At 45.1% G+C, this 18,172-nt stretch overlaps 1 protein-coding gene across 2 annotated transcripts in view; it reads left to right on the forward strand.

The window, feature by feature from the left end:
* The window catches only part of PCCA (propionyl-CoA carboxylase subunit alpha), a 363,730-nt gene that overhangs the window by 320,188 nt on the left and 25,370 nt on the right, over window positions 1–18,172 (forward strand). Inside the window, exon 22 of one of the 2 annotated variants that reach the window (XM_055542947.1) lies at window positions 1,563–1,715. The exons of the other annotated variant lie outside the window; for it this stretch is intronic. Within the exon in view, the coding sequence (XP_055398922.1) occupies window positions 1,563–1,688 (126 nt within the window). The 3' untranslated portion in view covers window positions 1,689–1,715. Of the gene's footprint in view, window positions 1–1,562; window positions 1,716–18,172 lie in introns of those variants that run through there. 2 annotated transcript variants of the gene reach the window in all.

Consider the following 18,172-nt stretch of genomic DNA (forward strand, 5'->3'; position numbering starts at 1 on the left):
TCCAGTACCCACTTGTATGTAGTTCTGACCCTAAAATGTGGTTGTTTTCTCATGTTCTATCCAAGGCCTCCTCTGTCTCTTCCTGTATTTTGTCTTCCATCGCTTCTCTTGTCTATGTCGTAGTCAATACATTTACGATAAGTCATTGCTTATTGGAATAGAGACAGCAATTATGAATTAGAGCAAAAATCCAACTTTTCTTCAAAAGGAAAGTAGTGTCTATGGAATAATATAAAAGGGATTGGTTACATGTCAGTTTGCTATTTCTGTGATATTACTATCATTTTATCCATCTGTAAAAGTCTTTATAAGAAGAAGGACTGCCACAGGCCTGCTTTACTTTTTGAGTCAGTCCCAGACAACAGCAGTACAGGTCCCACTCAAGACAATAAGGCAATAAGACCCTCCCACTTTGAAGGGAGATTAGTGCCTTTTGGAACCTGTATCATTTGATAAGTCTGTTTGAATGGCTACAGTGATGAGAACCATCATCTGATTACTTTAAACTAGGCACTCTTCTAAACATGTTAACGTTTCTTTTGAAGTACTCTCTACAGACAATAACATTTACACCTGTGAGTTACAAGGTACTGAATTGTAGTGAATTTATAGAGTCGTGCAGCCGTCACCACAGCCTAGTTTTTAGATTTCCATCACCCGAAGTTCCTTTCTGCCCGTTTGCAGCTAATTCCTGGTCCCAGTGCCAGCCCCAGGCAATCACTGTAAACGTTTTATAGTTATTAACTACTTTATTCCTTGGAGCACTGCTGTAAGATGGGTTACTGTCCTTATCTCAGTTTTACTGGTGTGGAAGTGAGACGGAGAGAGCCCAGGTTGTTAGGGGCCAGACCCTCTGAGTCACTACAAACCTGGGCTTGTGTACAACAGAATCACCTGGAGAGCTTGTTAGAGCTTGGACAGCTGGGCCCACCTGAGAATCCCTGGTTCTTTATAGGTAGGGTGAGGCCCACAAATCGGTCTTTCCAAGTTCTCACTGATAATGCTGGTCAGGGGATCCTATTTTGATATACAATCTCAGACAACTTGAAAAAATTGCCACTCTTGCTTGCGATGGGTATTTTTTGTATTCTTAGTGAGCAAATATTGCTCGTTCTAGGGCAAGGAAATGTACGTCATGAGACTGAATTATCATCATAACCACTAAATTCCATCTGAAAAGTGATGTTTGCCGTCACCTTTGACGTGGCATGGAGGCCGGTTTTGTGTGCGCGCGCCATATCTGTCCATCATTTTGTAACTTGTAATCGCAATGAGTTAACATCATGTGACTCAGCTATTGCCATCTCTGCCCTTTAAAAAGCAGACAGCTATTCACAGCAACAAGAAGCAGAGCCAAACTTTGTTCTCATGCCTCCAGTCACAGGCAAAAATGTAAAGGATAATTTACCGAAATAGAAGAAAAATAAAAAAAGAATTAAAAAAAGTCTGAAAGGCGAGTACTGACTCACTGCAGACAGCTGCAAAGTGTCGCCCTTGGGATAGAGGTTACCTGAATTGTGCAATGATGGCCAGAGCTCACGCTCTTAATAACTTTTTCTTAGCCCTCGAGAAAGCGCCTCCATTTAATGCGAGATGCTTGGCAGAAGATGCTGCTGTTTATCGGCTGGCTCAGCGGGGAGGCCCGGATTGAAAGCTCTCCGTTTGTACAAACCCATTTGCATTTGTAATGCTTTTTATTTTAAATCACCTCCAAATGTAAATATTTTGGTATCTTTTCCTGTTTTTTTTTTTTAATAAAATGGTTTTAGTGACTGTGAGTCCACGTAAAGGTGAGTCCGGCGGCTTTCCATCCCCCACCCCCGCCCCCGTCCCCCAAGAGACAAAGTGGAAGCTGTAGATGATGCCAGAGATGTGGAAGCAGCAGCCATCGAAGAACCCAGCAGAGGTCAGCTGGAGGTCCCGTTTCAGAAGCTTTTCGGAACGTAGGAGAAGAATCACTGAAAAAGAGGTTCATTTGCTTGGAGAGGTGGTGGTCTGATATGTTTCTTAACGAAAAGTCAGCCGTTTGCTTCTCCGCGGTAACTGCTCCAGTTGACTGTCCTTTTTCTAGACTGCAAAGAAGAGTGGAGTCGGTGGAAGGGTGTCTGCTGGCCCACGTGGCAGAGGGCACAACAGAAGTGGCCCTAGGACTGCCCCCTTGAACTTCTGACCACGGTGGGGGGCCCACCTGGCCTTCTGGGATGTCCAGAGGCCTCACGCGTGGCTGGACACAGGGTGGGTACCAGCCCTGCCACACCGTCAGCCAGCGCCTGTCCGGAGCCGGTCGACCGGAAATGGCCCTTTTAGAGCCTTCAGGATCCCATCAGCTCCTCTGAACGGAGCCTTTCTCAGTACATTTGAGCCACAGACCGAGAGGGGAACTGGGCTTCTTAAGGCTAACGCTCACCTTGATCAAATCCGCCACCCTTACAGATACTGTTATCAAGGCAGGTGGGTTTACCTGACACACAGCAAGCCAAACGCTGAGACGCCCAGGTTGGCAGCCCAGAAAGAGCTAATTCACAAGGCAGCCAAGCGAAAAGATGGGAGAGCAAGTCTCAGATCCACTTCCCTCGTGACTCCATGGACTGTAGCCCGCCAGGCTCCTCTCTCCATGGGATTCACAGGCAAGACTACTGGAGTGGGTGGCCATGCCCTCCTCCAGGGGATCTTCCTGACCCAGGGATTGAACCCACATCTCTTATGTCTCCTGCATTGGCAGGAGGGTTCTTTACCTCTAGCGCCACCTAGAAAGCCCCAAATGCGAAGAGGTGGGATATTTATGGGATAAGCAGGGTGGTCTTAGGCATGGGGAGAGGTGAAGTGAATCCAGGTTCCTGTAGAACAACTGGGCTTCCTGAAGCTGGGAAGGTATGCAATCAAAGAGAGGAGGGAAAAAGAAAGAAAAAATAAAGCAAGTGTTTTCAGCAAAGGCAGTTTACAAGCAGAGGGGTTTTAAGAACCTGTTCTGCTGTCTACTGCTCTGCAAGACAAGCTCGAGTCCCTGTGAGCCTTCGGTGTCTGTGAACTCTGTGGGCGTGGTTTCAGGAACCCGACCCCAGGGGTCTCACACTCCCAGGGTGACTTGAGAAAGCCCTTGAGAAAGACCTTGTGGTCCCAGTCTGGGTATATAGAACCAGCCCAAATAAAGACTGAAGAAGTGGTCATCCACACCTGTGCATACCCCAGCCTTCTTGGCATGAGTGTGGCTTGAGTATCACGGGATGTTAACGTTCTTCCATCTTTTAGGCAGTCCTGCGCCTGGCGACTGCTATTCTCCTCCCCAGCCCTCCACCCCCACTTGGTGGCTTTCAGTTTTTCTTTAAAGTAGACTTTATTTTTTTTCCTCCCATTGTTAAAAACGGCTCTATTTTATATTGGAGTACAGCCAGTTAGCAATGCTGTCATAGTTTCAGTGCACAGCAAAGCGACTCAGCCATGCCTACACACGTGTCCATTCTCCCCCAGACTCCCCTCCCAGCCAGGCTGCCACATCGCATTGAGCAGCATTCCCTGTGCTGTAGGTAGGTCTCTGTTGGTTCTCCATTTTAAATACAGCAGTGTGTACATGTCCCTCCCAAATCCTAAGGGATAGTTAAGGAGTTTGGAATCAAAGTGGACTTTAGGATGAGAGTCAGCTCTGAGCCATCCAGCTGTAGAGAGCAATGGCAGATAAGAAAGCAAACGTGAAAGGTTTCTGAAAGAGAAGTAGGTAATACGATGCGAAGCTTGACTCTCCAGCACCCCATCCTTCTCCCAGAACATTGACTCTTCCAGGACGGCATTCAACATGAACTTTCCTGAGAGGTGGATAGCTCAAGATGCCAACCTAGGCAACCTTGAGTCTAGATTTGAAATTCCTTCTGTGCATTACAGCGTTGATGCTTTTGACCTGCAGCGCTGGAAAAGACTCTTGAGAATCTCTTGGACTGCAAGGAGATCAAACCAGTCAGTCCTAAAGGAAATCAACACTGAGTATTCATTGAAAGGACTGACGCTGAAGCTGAAACTCCACTATTTTGGCCACCTGATGTGAGGAACCAACTCATTGGAAAAGACCCTGATCCTAGGAAAGATTGAGGGCAGAAGGAGAAGGGGACGACAGAGGATGAGATGGTTGGATGGCATCATCGACTCAGTGAACACAAGTTTGAGCAAACTCCTGGAGATAGTGAAGGACAGGGAAGCCTGCCGAGTCGGACACAACTGAGTGACTGAAAAACGACATTACAGATACTTCTAGCCTTACCTGCTGCTGAACGTTTCTGCTTGGTCAGCTGGCCTCCTAATGATCCCATGACAGGCTTTTCTCTCCTGGCTCTTCCACACCTGAATCGTAGCATCCCTGTCCGGGAAAGCTCACTGCTACCTCTGCCCTGCAGCGGAATTCTTTTACTCCAAGGCTTACCACAAGTCTTATCTTCTCTATGTTAGTCTTCGTCTGACTCCCGTAGGCGCTTTCCTCTGAAATTCTGTATATTTAAGAATATTTAAGAATATTTCATTTTCTTAACACACAGACTCAGAGCAGTTTGCTCTAAGGGGTGCCTCGGCCAGGGACAGTTTTACCCTGAGGACATGTGGCAATGTCTGGAGACGGTCTTGACTTTCACACCGCCGGGAGAGGGGTGCTATGACATGGTGGGTAGAGGCCAGCCTGAGAAACCTGACCTTCAGTGTTCCTAGATCTAACCTACGTGACATAAGAATTTCTATCCTTGGAGTATTTGAAGAGGAGATCTCAGGTATATTTGAATATATTCAGTGGTGAACGGCTCCCTGCTTTGCAAGGCCACCCATTCTGTTGTGGGGGAGCTCCACTGGAAATCGTTTCCTTGTGTTGGGTTGAAGTCTGTCTTCTGGGGCTGGGCCAATGAATGGATTCCTTTCCCTTCGTGGGGTGTTTGCAGAGTGCTCCCATGTGACTCCTGGCAGTTCCCACCTGCATCCCTCTCTGGTCCCACGACTTAGCTCTGCAGGTGCACCTACCCCAAACATCAGGGTGAACCTGCAGACGGCGGACACGATGCCTCACTCTTCTGTTTCACAGCCCAGTAGCTAGTACAGCTCATCTTGTGATAGAAAATGCTAACTGTCTGCAATGACCAGCCCTGGAGAGTTGGTACCGCTGCTGGCAGAGAGCATCCAGAAGGTATACGAGTTGTAATCGTGGTACAACGCATTGTCCCTTATATTTGGTAGGGTAATTGTAGGATGGTTGCCTTTAAAGCAGAGATGGGGTTTTTACTTTGTAAAGCCTGTGAGAAGAATATTTATTTGTAAAGTAGGTGGATAGCACAGCATTTTTTGTGTGGTGTTCTTGCTTCTCATTCATGATTACACTACAAAGAAACTATCTTTTACTGCTCTGCTGTCCAGTTTGTTGGGTTAATTTGGGAGATAGTGTCAGTGACCTGGAATTGTGCCAACTTCCAATTAACACTCTGTGTAACCACTGATTTCACTTTAAAAGTAATTACTGCAGATTTTCTCATCAACCCTCAATGTATTAATAGCATGTACTTTTCTAATCCCGTGTTTTATTCTTCTCATCTAAAAGGAAAGTTTTCTTTAGGTTTTTGTACTGTAAAATGTTTTCAGCTTACCTTGATATAATTTAAGACTTAGGGGAGAGTTGCAAAAATAGTAGAAAGAATGTTCATATAATTTCATCAGTTTCTCAAACGCTAACATTTTATTGTGAGTGCTGTACTGTGTTCTCTCACCCTGTCTTTATGATTGTTTTTCTCTGAGCCAGTTCAGTAAGTTGCTAACAATACTTAAGTGTGTATTTTCTAATGAGAAGATGGCTATTGCCTTTTACAGTCACACGGCAGGAAATTGACATTGAAAAAGTATGATTGGCTGACCTACAAGCCTTTCAAATTTTTCCAGTTTTCCTACTGATGTCTTTTATAGCAAGAGAAGAAAAATGTTTTTTATTTCCTGCTCCAGGATCTAATTCAGAACCACACTGCATTTAGTTTTCATGTCCTTCCGTCTCCTTAATCTAGAAGAGTTCCTCAGTCTTTCTTTGTCTTTGACGACCTTTACATTTTTAAAGACGGACCGTTTATTTTGTCAGATGTCCCTCAATTTGGATTTGCCCGGCGTTTCCCCATCGTCACACTGAGTTGCCCGTTTGGGGCAGAGGCAGCACAGAAGAGACGCCGCGCCCTTTTCAGTGCATTGTATCACGAGGAGGGTCGGGTTTCTGCTTTCCCCATTACTGGCGCCATTGCGCTGGTGACTTGGGTAAGGTGGCGTCTGGTTTCTCCACTTTTGTAAAGTTACTGCTTTCCTTTTTCTATTTATCTGGTAAAGGAGATAGACCCCTATCCTGGTCACTTCAATGTGATGGTAGATAAGACAGGCAGATGGCCAGGGTGCTCTCGGAGCCTGTTCATGGAATTTGGGCAAGGCTCCTGAGTTGATGACACCTTGACTAAGCCTTAAGGAAGGATTATGGGTCAGGCGAGCAAAGAGAAGTGGGGAGAATATTCTAGAAGGGTGTATTACCACAAACACAGTAATGGAGCTATGAAGCTGCATAGTGTATTCAGAAATCTGCAAGGGTCGGAAGCTTGAGTCCTCAGTTTGAATTCTCAAATCGCGGAATTCCCAGGAGGGAAACTGAGGGCTCAAGGTCTCATGGGGAGCTGGAGGCAGAGGCCGTGCTCTTTGTCAGGATTTGTGGGGTCTCTTTGCCTCAGAATTTCATAGCTGTCCCTCCCCTAATCCAAAAACATCAGAAAAGTGGGACATTGAGGGCAGGGGAGAAATCAGAGTACTTGGTAGTCACAGAAGTTGTATCATTAGGATACACAATTTATATTTATTGTACTGAAAGTTGGTTTTCTTTTCATGGTGAAAGTACAAGTCACTCAGTTGTGTCCGACTCTTTGCGACCCCATAGACTTTACAGTCCATGGACTTCTCCAGGCCAAAATACTGGAGTGGGTGGCCATTCCCTTCTCTAGGGGATCTTCCCAACCCAGGAACTGAACCCAGGTCTCCCACATTGCAGGCGGATTCTTTACCAGCTGAGCCACAAGGGAATTCCAAGAATACTGGCGTGGGTAGCCTATCCCTTCTCCAGCATTTCTTTTCATAGAAGAGAAATATTATCTTTGCAAAGAGTTGTCCCTATTTTCTTTCCTTTTTTGAATGTAAAAATTAATGAAAATAGAAAGATGAAAAATTGTGCAAATGAAACAAAAGACCTGATTTTAGCTTAGAAGTTTATATTGAGAAGCCTGCTATTCTTTAGCTTGAATAAGTAGTTAAAATTGTGGAATGGGAATGCATTGTAACCTCTTCTCTGCTGCTGCTGCTGCTGCTAAGTCACTTCAGTCATGTCCAACTCTGTGTGACCCCATAGACGGCAGCCCACCAGGCTCCCCCGTCCCTGGGATTCTCCAGGCAAGAACACTGAAGTGGGTAACCTCTTCTCTGACACTCAGTCAATTCAGTTTTTTAATTTTAGTGGCAAAATACACTGCCTTACCTAGGCATGAGGTAGCAGATACAGTCAGAGTGGCCAGGACTTTTCCAGAATCTGGTCAACAAGCTGACTTGCCAAGAGTGTTCAAATTAAATTCATGCCAAGACACTTCCTCTGTTTCCCCGATCAATGAGGTCATCTCTGCAAGTTGAACATTAGTGATTCTGTCGGCAAGAAAAAGAATATGAACCTCTGTCTAAATTTCAGCGATGTCTGGGCAGAAATGTTTTCAGATGAATTCCTTGAGGTTTCCAGGACCCCTTAAATTTCTCTGTAAGGGAAATCATTGGGTTTGAGGTTAGTGTAATCTCTTTCTCTGGTGCTAAAACTTTTCCTACTTAGTGCTTTTTGCCTCCTGCCCACATGGAGTCATGTATAGCTTGACCAAAAGGATTAGAGAGTCTTTTCTTTTTTCCTTTACAGAATTGAGTGTCTTCTGTGTTCCAGACTATGATCTCTAGCTTGTGGGGGTTTTTACTGTCTGTCACAGAAGACACAAAAAAGAGAAGAGGCCAGCCACCAGTCAGCAGCATCCGTACTCATAACTAGAGAGCCTTGAAAGAAAAGCTGTGCACAATTCATGTGGCCAAATATATTCTTTTTAAAATATTGAGTTAAAATTCATATAACATAAAATTTACCATTTTAAAATGTACTATTCTGTGATGTTTAGCACATGAACAGTGATGTCATCTCTGTCTATTCCCAGTGCGTTTTCATTACCCTAGAAGAGTGCCCTGTACTCTCTGAGCAATCATTCCTCATTTTCCTCTCTCCCTAGCCTCTGATAGAAAGAACAAAAGTGTTAGTCACTCAGTTGTGTCCCACTCTTTGCAACCGCATGGACTGTAGCCTGCCAGGCTCCTCTGTCCATGGGATTTCCCAGGTTAAAATACTAGAGTGGGTTGTCATTTCCTTCTCCAGGGGATTTTCCTGACCCAGGAATTGAACCTGGGTCTCCTGCATCACAGGCAGATTCTTTACCAGCTGAACCACCAGGGAAGCCCAGATTCTGGTAACCACTGGTCTACTTTCTGTCTCTGGGTTTCCCCATTCTACAGGCCCTATATAAAGAGAATCATATAATATGTGACTTGTTGTGTTTAGTTTCTTTCCTGTAGCCTAGTATTCTTTCTAGTTCATCTGTCATGCAATATATCAGCACTCCATTCCTATTCAGTTCAGTTCAGTCGCTCAGTTGTGTCCCATGAACCGCAGCACACCAGGCCTCCCTGTCCATCACCAACTCCCAGAGTTTACCCAAACTCATGTCCATCGAGTCTGTGATGCCATCCAACCATCTCATCCTTTGTCGTCCCCTTCTCCTCCTGCCTTCAATCTTTCCCAACATAAGAGTCTTTTCAAATGAGTCAGCTCTTTGCATCAGGTGGCCAAAATATTGGAGTTTCATCTTCAACATCAGTCCTTCCAATGAACACCCAGGACTGATTTCCTTTAGGATGGACTGGTTGGATCTCCTTTTCACAGCTGAATAATACTCTATTTCCGACTGTACTGTTTCAGATCAGATCAGATCATATCAGTCGCTCAGTCATGTCTGACTCTTTGCGACCCCATGAATCACAGCACGCCAGGCCTCCCTGTCCAACACCAACTCCTGGAGTTCACTCAGACTCACGTCCATCGGGTCAGTGATGCCATCCAGCCATCTCATCCTTTATCGTCCCCTTCTCCTCTTGCCCCCAATCCCTCCCAGCATCAGAGTCTTTTCCAATGAGTCAACTCTTCGCATGAGGTGGCCAAAGTACTGGAGTTTCAGCTTCAGCATCATTCCTCCCAAAGAAATCCCAGGGCTGATCTCCTTCAGAATGGACTGGTTGGATCTCCTTGCAGTCCAAGGGACTCTCAAGAGTCTTCTCCAACACCACAGTTCAAAAGCATCAATTCTTTGGCGCTCAGCTTTCTTCACAGTCCAACTCTCACATCCATACATGACCACTGGAAAAACCATAGCCTTGACTAGACGAACCTTTGTTGGCAAAGTAATGTCTCTGCTTTTGAATATGCTATCTAGGTTGGTCATAACTTTCCTTCCAAGGAGTAAGCGTCTTTTAATTTCATGGCTGCATTCACCATCTGCAGTGATTTTGAAGCCCCCCAAAATAAAGTCTGACACTGTTTCCACTGTTTCCCCATCTATTTCCCATGAAGTGATGGGACCGGATGCCATGATCTTCATTTTCTGAATGTTGAGCTTTAAGCCAACTTTTTCACTCTCCACTTTCACTTTCATCAAGAGGCTTTTTCGTTCCTCTTCACTTTCTGCATAAGGGTGGTGTCATCTGCATATCTGAGGTTATTGATATTTCTCCCGGCAATCTTGATTCCAGCTTGTGTTTCTTCCAGTCCAGCGTTTCTCATGATGTACTCTGCATATAAGTTAAATAAACAGGGTGACAATATACAGCCTTGATGTACTCCTTGTCCTATTTGGAACCAGTCTGTTGTTCCATTAGGTATGTTTGAAAATTAACTCCTCCCTGTTGAATTGTTTCACAGTGATATTTCAGGGATGGAAATAGTTTAAAGACTCAACTTAAACTCAATTTATTTTAGCATACTTCTCCATAGTAGAGAAAAGTATTGTATTTTGCCCCCATAAATAGAACATTTGAAACTTTTTGGCAAGGTGTTGACTCGGTTCTCTGGTTCTAAGAACTTGGCAATGACAGCCAGCAAGGCTGCCATCGGCACTGTGGGCAGAATGATTGCTGTCACTTCACACCCTGTGGAAAACCATGAGTTGGGGTGATGGGGGCGGCCTCCACTGGTCCCAGGTAGAAACCCCAGGTGTACAGTCTGCACAGAGAACACTGGGTTTGCTTCCATTGTTCATCTTCAAACTGCATCGCCAGTTCTCAAATATCATTAGCCTCCATTGTTCCCAAAAGAGGCTTGAAAATAAGATTTTTCCCTTTGTCAGCATCAGCGTTGGCATACTGGAGACACCAGAGCTTATTGCCCTGGGAGACAGTCGTTGTCCCATGGGGATGTTGGGCCAAAATAAAGGGCTTTTCTATCTGCTGTTCAATGAGATATATATTAGTGAAATATTTGTTCTGATGTTGATGACTTCTAGTGTTTGACAGAGAAACTGCTGTACCTCTTTTCTATTTTCCTGGCTCACACATCACTGTTTCCAGGCCACATGGCTTCAGCCTCATCTTTCCAGTACTGGGTGACCTCTTTTATTTGGCAGGATGATATGCAAGCCGGCAGGATGCCTTAAGACAGACCTTCACATTGGGACTAGTGACATTTTGGTAAAGTTGGGTCCAGGCTTTCATGCTGTGCCTGCTCCTGGAAGAGTGTGGTGGCCAGTGCCCCCCAGGGGGACGGATGCCCCCACATCCACACTTCACTGCCGAGCCCTGTGCCACAGAGAAGTTCTCTGATCCATCGCAGTGAGGGATAGAAACAAGACCAAAGCTCATGTGACCCTGGTCATACTTCCTGATGTAAACAAATTTCAACTATATTTGACATTAAAAAAATTTTTTTTTTCCTTCACAGAAGATGATTTTCAAAACAACACAGAAGAAGCCAGGAACAAAAAAAGTATTTTGTACATTTCTGATTCACAGATGGCCTGAGACTTGATTAGAGGTGTTAGTGTTTGATTGTCCCCAAGTTAAGAGTCTCTAATGAAGAGTTTCAAAGAAATATTCATTGAACTCATGCCTCTGTCATTCGAGGGGGATGAATAACAGATTCATTTTTTAAAAATAAGACAGGCAGTGCTTAAAACCCATCTTCAGAACACTGTAGGTCTCAAATCATCTGTGAAATTAGTAGAACTAAGAGATTTGGCAAGAATGGAGTTCTGTCCAAAACATCTAAAATAATTCTAGTTCAATCCATTTTCTCCTAGGGACCGTTTTTCAGATTGAGGTGATTTGTTTGAAAACAAATGGAGTAGCCAGACTGCATGTTCTAGTAAGGTTGTAGAAAGGTTGAAAGTTAAAAGCCGAACTGGTTCAGTGTATCGTCCTCTCCTGCAGATGCCAGACCAAAGGCAGCGGTGGTCTAGCGGTACAGTCCTTGTCATTTGTTGAGACTAGAATTTTCCTTTGGGTATTTTAGAATTTTTTTTTAATATTAAAGTTTCTTTTCAAGGGTTTTGTACTCAAGTAGTTTGTTTCATAACATATGCATTCCATTGGAAGTTACCTTGCCAACTTTGCTAGGACTTTTTAGCTTCCCCATCGTTTTTTAATAAACCAAGAGATCAAATGAACACTCCCCCAGTTTCTCAGATATTGGGCAGTTACGCCTGGTTTCAGTCCATCTAAAACAGATACTCATCTACAACAGAGAACGCAGACAGTGTTCCCTCTGCAGAGAACACTTTGAGCCCAGGGCTGTTCTCCAGCCTCTGGAGGTTGCTTGTGGATGCTTCATTTCCTGATCGCACCCTTACAATAATAATGTATATGGTCCAACTAGGGACAGAAGCATTGAGGTCAAAGAAGATTAATAGGAGGGTGACTGTAGACAGCACACCACTTCCAAAAGTTCAAAACATCAAATGGACAGGACTGAACACATGCAAAAGGTACATTAAAGGCATTCCTTCTGTGAGCAGAATTATGAGTCAGTTCAGACTATGGCAACAAAGGACCACAGACTGGATGGCTTAAATAGCAGAAATGTATTCCCTCACGATTCTGGAGCCTGGAAGTCCAAGACCAGGTATCAGCAGGTTTATTTTTATTACTGAACTGATCTCAGGTCCACCCCCCAACCACATAGCAAAGCCAGTCTACTGATACTGGGTTGTGGGGAGGGAAAGTACAGTGTTTCTTGCTAGAAATTGTGCCAGATGATTCACACGTACTATCTCATCCAGATCTTAAAATAGGCCTACCAGTTTTTATTTCCACAGAAAAAAATTCTGTAAGACAAGCAATATTGGGGAGTTCCCTAGGAATCCAGTGCTTAGGACACCCTGCTTCCACTGCAGGAGACCCAGGTTCAGTCCCTGATGAGCAAAACAAAGATCCTGCAAAGCCGCAAGGTGCAGCCAAAAAAGGGCGAGCAGTGGTCTCCTTTTAGTGGATGAGGAAAGAAACTGTAAAGTGAGGTAATAATCATAAGCTACACTCAGTCAGAATCTGAACCGCAGTTTTACCAGCACTATACTCATAATGTCCTAGGTTTATCAGGAATTATCTATATGAAGAAAGAGTTACTCAGAAGAAGATTTTTCTAGCTAGAACGAGAATCAGAGAAGCTGTGTTATGTTCAGCTGAGTCTTGGGAAAGGAAAGCTTCTCAGCGGACATAAGCTAAAGTGTTAATCACTCAGTCGTGTCCAACTCTTTGCAATCCCAGGGACTGTAGCCCACCGGGCTCCTCTGTCCATGGGCATTCTCCAGGCAAGAATACTGGAGTGGGTTGCGATGCCCTCCTTCAGGGGATTCTTACCAACCCATGAACCCAGGTTTCCTGCACTGCAGGCAGATTCTTTACCAACTGAGCCACCAGGGGACATGAGCTAAGATCCCTGCTATAAGCAGAGCTTTGTCTCCCTGCCAGAGTCCATGCACTGAAACCTAATTCCCAATGTGATGGTGTTTGGAAGTGGAGCCTTTTGGAATTGACTGGCTCAGCCATAAAGAATCCACCCGCCAATGCAGGAAACATGAGTTCAATCCCTGGGTCAGGAAGATCCCCTAGAGAAGGAAATAGCAACCCACTCCAGTATTCTTGCCTGGGAAATCCCATAGACAGAGGAGCATGGTGGGCTACAGTCCATGGGGTCACAAAGAATCAGACATGATTTACTGACTAAACAGCTAAAAGCAAAGACATGAATGGGATCAGAGCCCTTATAACGGGACCCCAAAGGGACCTCTTGCCACTTCTACCATATGAGGACACAGCAGAAAGATGGCCATCTGCATACCAGGAAGCGGGTCTCACCAGACCCTCACATCTGCCTGTGCTTTGATCTTGGATTCGCAGCCTCCAGAACAGTGAGAAGTCGTAGTCTGTTGTTAATGAACCACAAGTCTGTAATATTCTGTTACAGTAGCCCTAAGGGTCTAAGATAGTCCCATCAGAAAGCCTGCTCCCATAGCGGAGAAGGCTGCCTTGTGTTGATGCTTCTCCAGGTGTGGTTCCTGGGAACTCTTTAGAAATGTAAGCCCCAACCCAGCCCCGAGTCAGAAACTCTGAAGGTGGGGTTTAACCCTGGGTTTTAACAGGTCCTCCAGATGAGTTTTGACGCTTCTTATTTGAGAACCACTGCTCATGATATCTTAGTGGAGAACACTGCCTTCGATGAGCTGCCGCCCATTCCATATTAATCAAACAACCACTGGCTGTAGTTTAGGTACTCACACTACAGTTAGGTGGTGTGCTGGCTTCCTTGATATTTCCGATTCTGAATTCATAAGATAGTTTAGGCATCAGTTTCTTATGAGCTTGACAGGGAATCAGTCCAGTTGAGAATGATTGAATGATCCATTCTAAGCTAATAGAGGAAATCTGATTTCTAAGCAAGTGTAACAGAGGCCTAGAGCCTGATTCAAGGCAGATTAACTAAGATAGATGCCATGGAGGAAGCTGCTTGACAGCAAGCATCCCGTCCCATCTTCCCAGGACTCATTGTTTCTAGTGTTTGCAACCCAGAGCAAAGAATCGCAGGTCAGTAAGGAATAGCTGAGATTCAGTACTCCTGGTGTTCCGATTATAGACACAAGTGAAATATTTCTAGTGTTACTTCACAGCTACTGTGTAGTGTCATTTAATAGTAATGGTAAAAGTTAAGTGTGCCTTTTTCAATTCGATTACACAGCTGCCACTGAGAAATTCGTCCTTAGGGAAGAGATCTCAACTTCTGTGACTAAAGCTTTTGGTGGTTACTTTTGGCATTTCTGGCCCTCCAGAGTCTAAATCAGCTGAGTGGTGACAATTTGTAAATTTAGAAGAGTTTTATGTTGATCGGTATGAATATTAGCATTTCAGATAATATGCACTGGTATGCGGGTGACGGATAGAGGCTTCCACGAAATTATCATGGAGTCATTGCGACCAGGCAGAGTTATCTGTCATATACAGATAACCAGTCACACTGTTGGGGATAATTAGAGAAAAAAGAAAAAATCTGAGAAAACGAGAGGGAGGTAGAGCAGGTGGCCGAGTCTGTGATTTGTCCCTGCAGCCTTGGGAAGGTTCAAGAAACTAAGGGGGAGCTTCCCTGGGGCCTTCAGGTCATATTTACATCTGGGCTTATCATTCTAGGGGACAGGGGAGCTGAGCCCTGGGTAAGAGCGGCTGGCGGGGCCAGGTGGGGGTACTTGGAGACACTGTGGAGTTGTCAAGGGCAGAGTTTGTGTGTTATGGAAGGGGATTGGGAGTTTTCCCCCTGCTTCAGCTGAACTAAGCATGTAAAAGGAAGAAGAAGTGACCTAAAGTTCTTTCTGTCTTAAACATCCTTCATGTACTGATGAACCTGTTTGTAGGGCAGCAGTGGAGATTCGGGCATAGGGAAGAGTCTTGTGGGCGCAATAGGGGAAGGAGAGGAGGGGACGAGTGGAGAGAGCAGCATGGAGACAGTGTGTGTTACTAAGTGGAAGACAGAGAGCCAGTGGGGTTTGCTGTGCACCCTGGGGAGCTCAGCCTGGTGCTCGGTGACAGCCTAGAGGGGTGGACTGCGGTGGGAGGGAGGCTCAAGACGGAGGGACGCATGTACACCTGTGGCTGATTCGTGTTGATGCAACGCAGAAACCTATACAGTACTGTAAAGCAGTTATCCTCCAATTAAAAAAAAGGAATTAGAAAAAACATCCAGAAAGAGTAAAAACAAAAAAGTTTATATAGAGTGAGTTAAGGATGGCAAATGGCAAAAACGTCATGGATTTCCTTGTTTTTAAATACACTGACATCGTTGTGTTTTACCCAGTGGAACAGCATTTATAAACATAGATGAGTATGTTTATATTTGTATAGATGTATGTGAGAAGATTTTCAAGCACACTGTTACCAGGACTTCTGGGGAGTGGGACTGGAGATTGTTAGGGGGTGTGGATCATTAGCTTGTTCTGCACACCTCTTACACTGTGGGACTCGTGCAGCCAGCCTGTAACTGTCGTTAAGTCCATAAAATACATCTTAAATTTTATAAGGGCTTTCAGGTTTCACTCACTCCCCAGTTCTCATTTTCTAGTAAATCTCAAGTTCCTCAAATATGAATTCTCCTGCCGGAATTCAGAAACACAGACCTGGGAATTCCCTGGCAGTCCAGTGCTTAGAACTCCAAGCTGTCCCTGCTGAGGGCCCTGGTTTGATCCCCAGTCAGGGAATTAAAAATCCCAGAAGCCGTACAGCATGGCCAAAAGAAAAAACAAAGACCCAAAGTCTAGGGAAAGTTTGTGGTAGTTGGATCAGCATTGGTAGGGTAACGTTTCCAGTCTGGAGAAACCTCCGGAGAATTGAATGGAAGGCCAAATTATTAGGCCGAACAATTTTATCAAAAGAAATGCCAAGTGAATTTCTGTGAGGGATTAATAAGCTCTATGTTTGTAAGATGTGTGCTCTTTGAGAGAGAGAGATTCAGACCCTTAGTGAGTACAGGTCACGCAGTCATGTCTGACTCTTTGTAACCGCACACACTCTAGCCACCAGGCTCCTCTAGGTCCATGGGATTCTCCAGGCAAGAATACTGGTGTGGGTAGCCATTCCCTTCTCCAGGGGATCTTCCTGACTCAGGGACCAAAGCAGGGTCTTCTGCACTGCAGGCAGATTCTTGACTGTCTGAGACACTGTGTTTTCACTAATTGTAGACCTACCCAGAGGAGCCTCCAGTGTCTTCCCAGGGAATAGCCCAAGAATTCTGGCATCTGAATTTTGACTTGAGATATTGTGATTTATAGTAAATAATTGTATGTTTGGTCTTTGTTCCATTTCTGGCACAGAACTCCTAAAACCCTTGGAATTTTACTGAGTGAAATGAGTGATAAGAGGAGTGTCTTTGTTATTTGTAACAAGTCCCTCTCAACCACACCAGAGCTTAGTGAGATGACTTTTAGGAAGCCCCTGAGATTGAGAGTCTGGTTCCCAGGGAACCAGCCAGGTGATTGAAGGATGGGAACTTTAAGCACCCCCCCCCAGACCCCCGCACCCCCACACACTCTCTCTCTCAACTGGGGGTGTTTAGAGAGCGTCCAGCTTGGTCAACAGGTGGGGTGCTGGGAGGGACACACCTGGAGAGACGAGGACATTCTGCAGGTGACAAGCCTGGACTTGTGATTGCCGTCTGACATGCAGGACAGTCCTGTGAGAATAAGCCCTTAACCTGTGGGACCACAGCATCAAAACTGCATTGAACTGTAGGACTCCCAGCTGACATTCAGAGAGAGGTGGAGAATTGCTCTGTGTGGGGAAATGCCCACACATTTGGTAACCAGAAATACTCTGAGCAAAGCATGAGAAAGAAATAGGTGGTTCCCCTTTTACTTAATTTCTCTTCTATCTGTTGCTGCTGAGTCGCTTCAGTCATGTCCAAAAATGTGCGACCCCAGAGACAGCAGCCCACTAGGCTCCTCTGTCCCTGGGATTCTCCAGGCAAGAATACTGGAGTGGGTTGCCATTTCCTTCTCCAATGCATGAAAGTGAAAAGTGAAAGGGAAGTCGTTCAGTCGTGCCCAACTCTTTGCGACCCCATGGACTGCAGCCCACCAGGCTCCTCTGTCCATGGGATTTTCCAGGCAAGAGTACTGGAGTGGGTTGCCATTTCTACAGGGGATCTTCCTGACCCAGGGATCAAACCCGGGTCTCCCACATTGCAGGCAGACCCTTTACCATCTGAGCCACCAGGGAAGCCCGAGAGAGTCTCAGGCGGGTTGTAAATAACACATCACCTTACCTCCCTGCTAGAGCAGGGAGAGGTGATTTGGACCCTTTCCCTTTTTTCTTGAGTCTGGCTAAAGGTTCATCTATTTTATCTATCTTTTCAAAGAACCAGCTTCTAGTTTTATTGATCTTTTTTCTTGGTTTTTAGTCTGTATTCCATTTACTTCTGCTCTGGTCTTTCTGATTTCTCTCCTTCCACCATCTTGGGTTTGTTTACTCTTCTTTCTCTCGCTCCTCTAGGTGTAAGGTTCAGTTGTTTGAGATTGTTCTTGTTTCCCTAGGTAAGCTTGTATTGCTGTAAACTTCCCTCTTAGAACTGCTGTTGGTCCATCCCACAGGTTTTGAATCATAGTGTTTTCGTTTCCATTTGACTCTAGGTATTTTTTAAATTTCCTCTCTGATTTCTTCGGTGATCCAATGATGGTTTCTCACAACTTTTTGAAGTAGGCACTGTTATGAGCTACAGTTTATAAATAAGGAATCTAAGATGTAGAACCACAGAGCTAGAACTCTACAATTAGGCATTGCTAATCCAAACTGTGGTGTTGGAGAAGACTCCCGAGAGTCCCTTGGACTGCAAGGAGATCCAGCGAGTCCATCCTAAAGGAGACCAGTCCTGGGTGTTCATTGGAAGGACTGATGCTGAGGCTGAAGCTCCAATACTTTGGCCACCTCATGCGAAGAGTTGACTCATTGGAAAAGACCCGGATGCTGGGAAGGATTGGGGGCAGGAGGAGAAGGGGATGACAGAGGATGAGATGGTAGGATGGCATCACGGACTCGCACATGA

Source organism: Bubalus kerabau, chromosome 12 (genome assembly GCF_029407905.1).
Source record: "Bubalus kerabau isolate K-KA32 ecotype Philippines breed swamp buffalo chromosome 12, PCC_UOA_SB_1v2, whole genome shotgun sequence".
Lineage (NCBI taxonomy): Eukaryota > Metazoa > Chordata > Mammalia > Artiodactyla > Bovidae > Bubalus > Bubalus kerabau.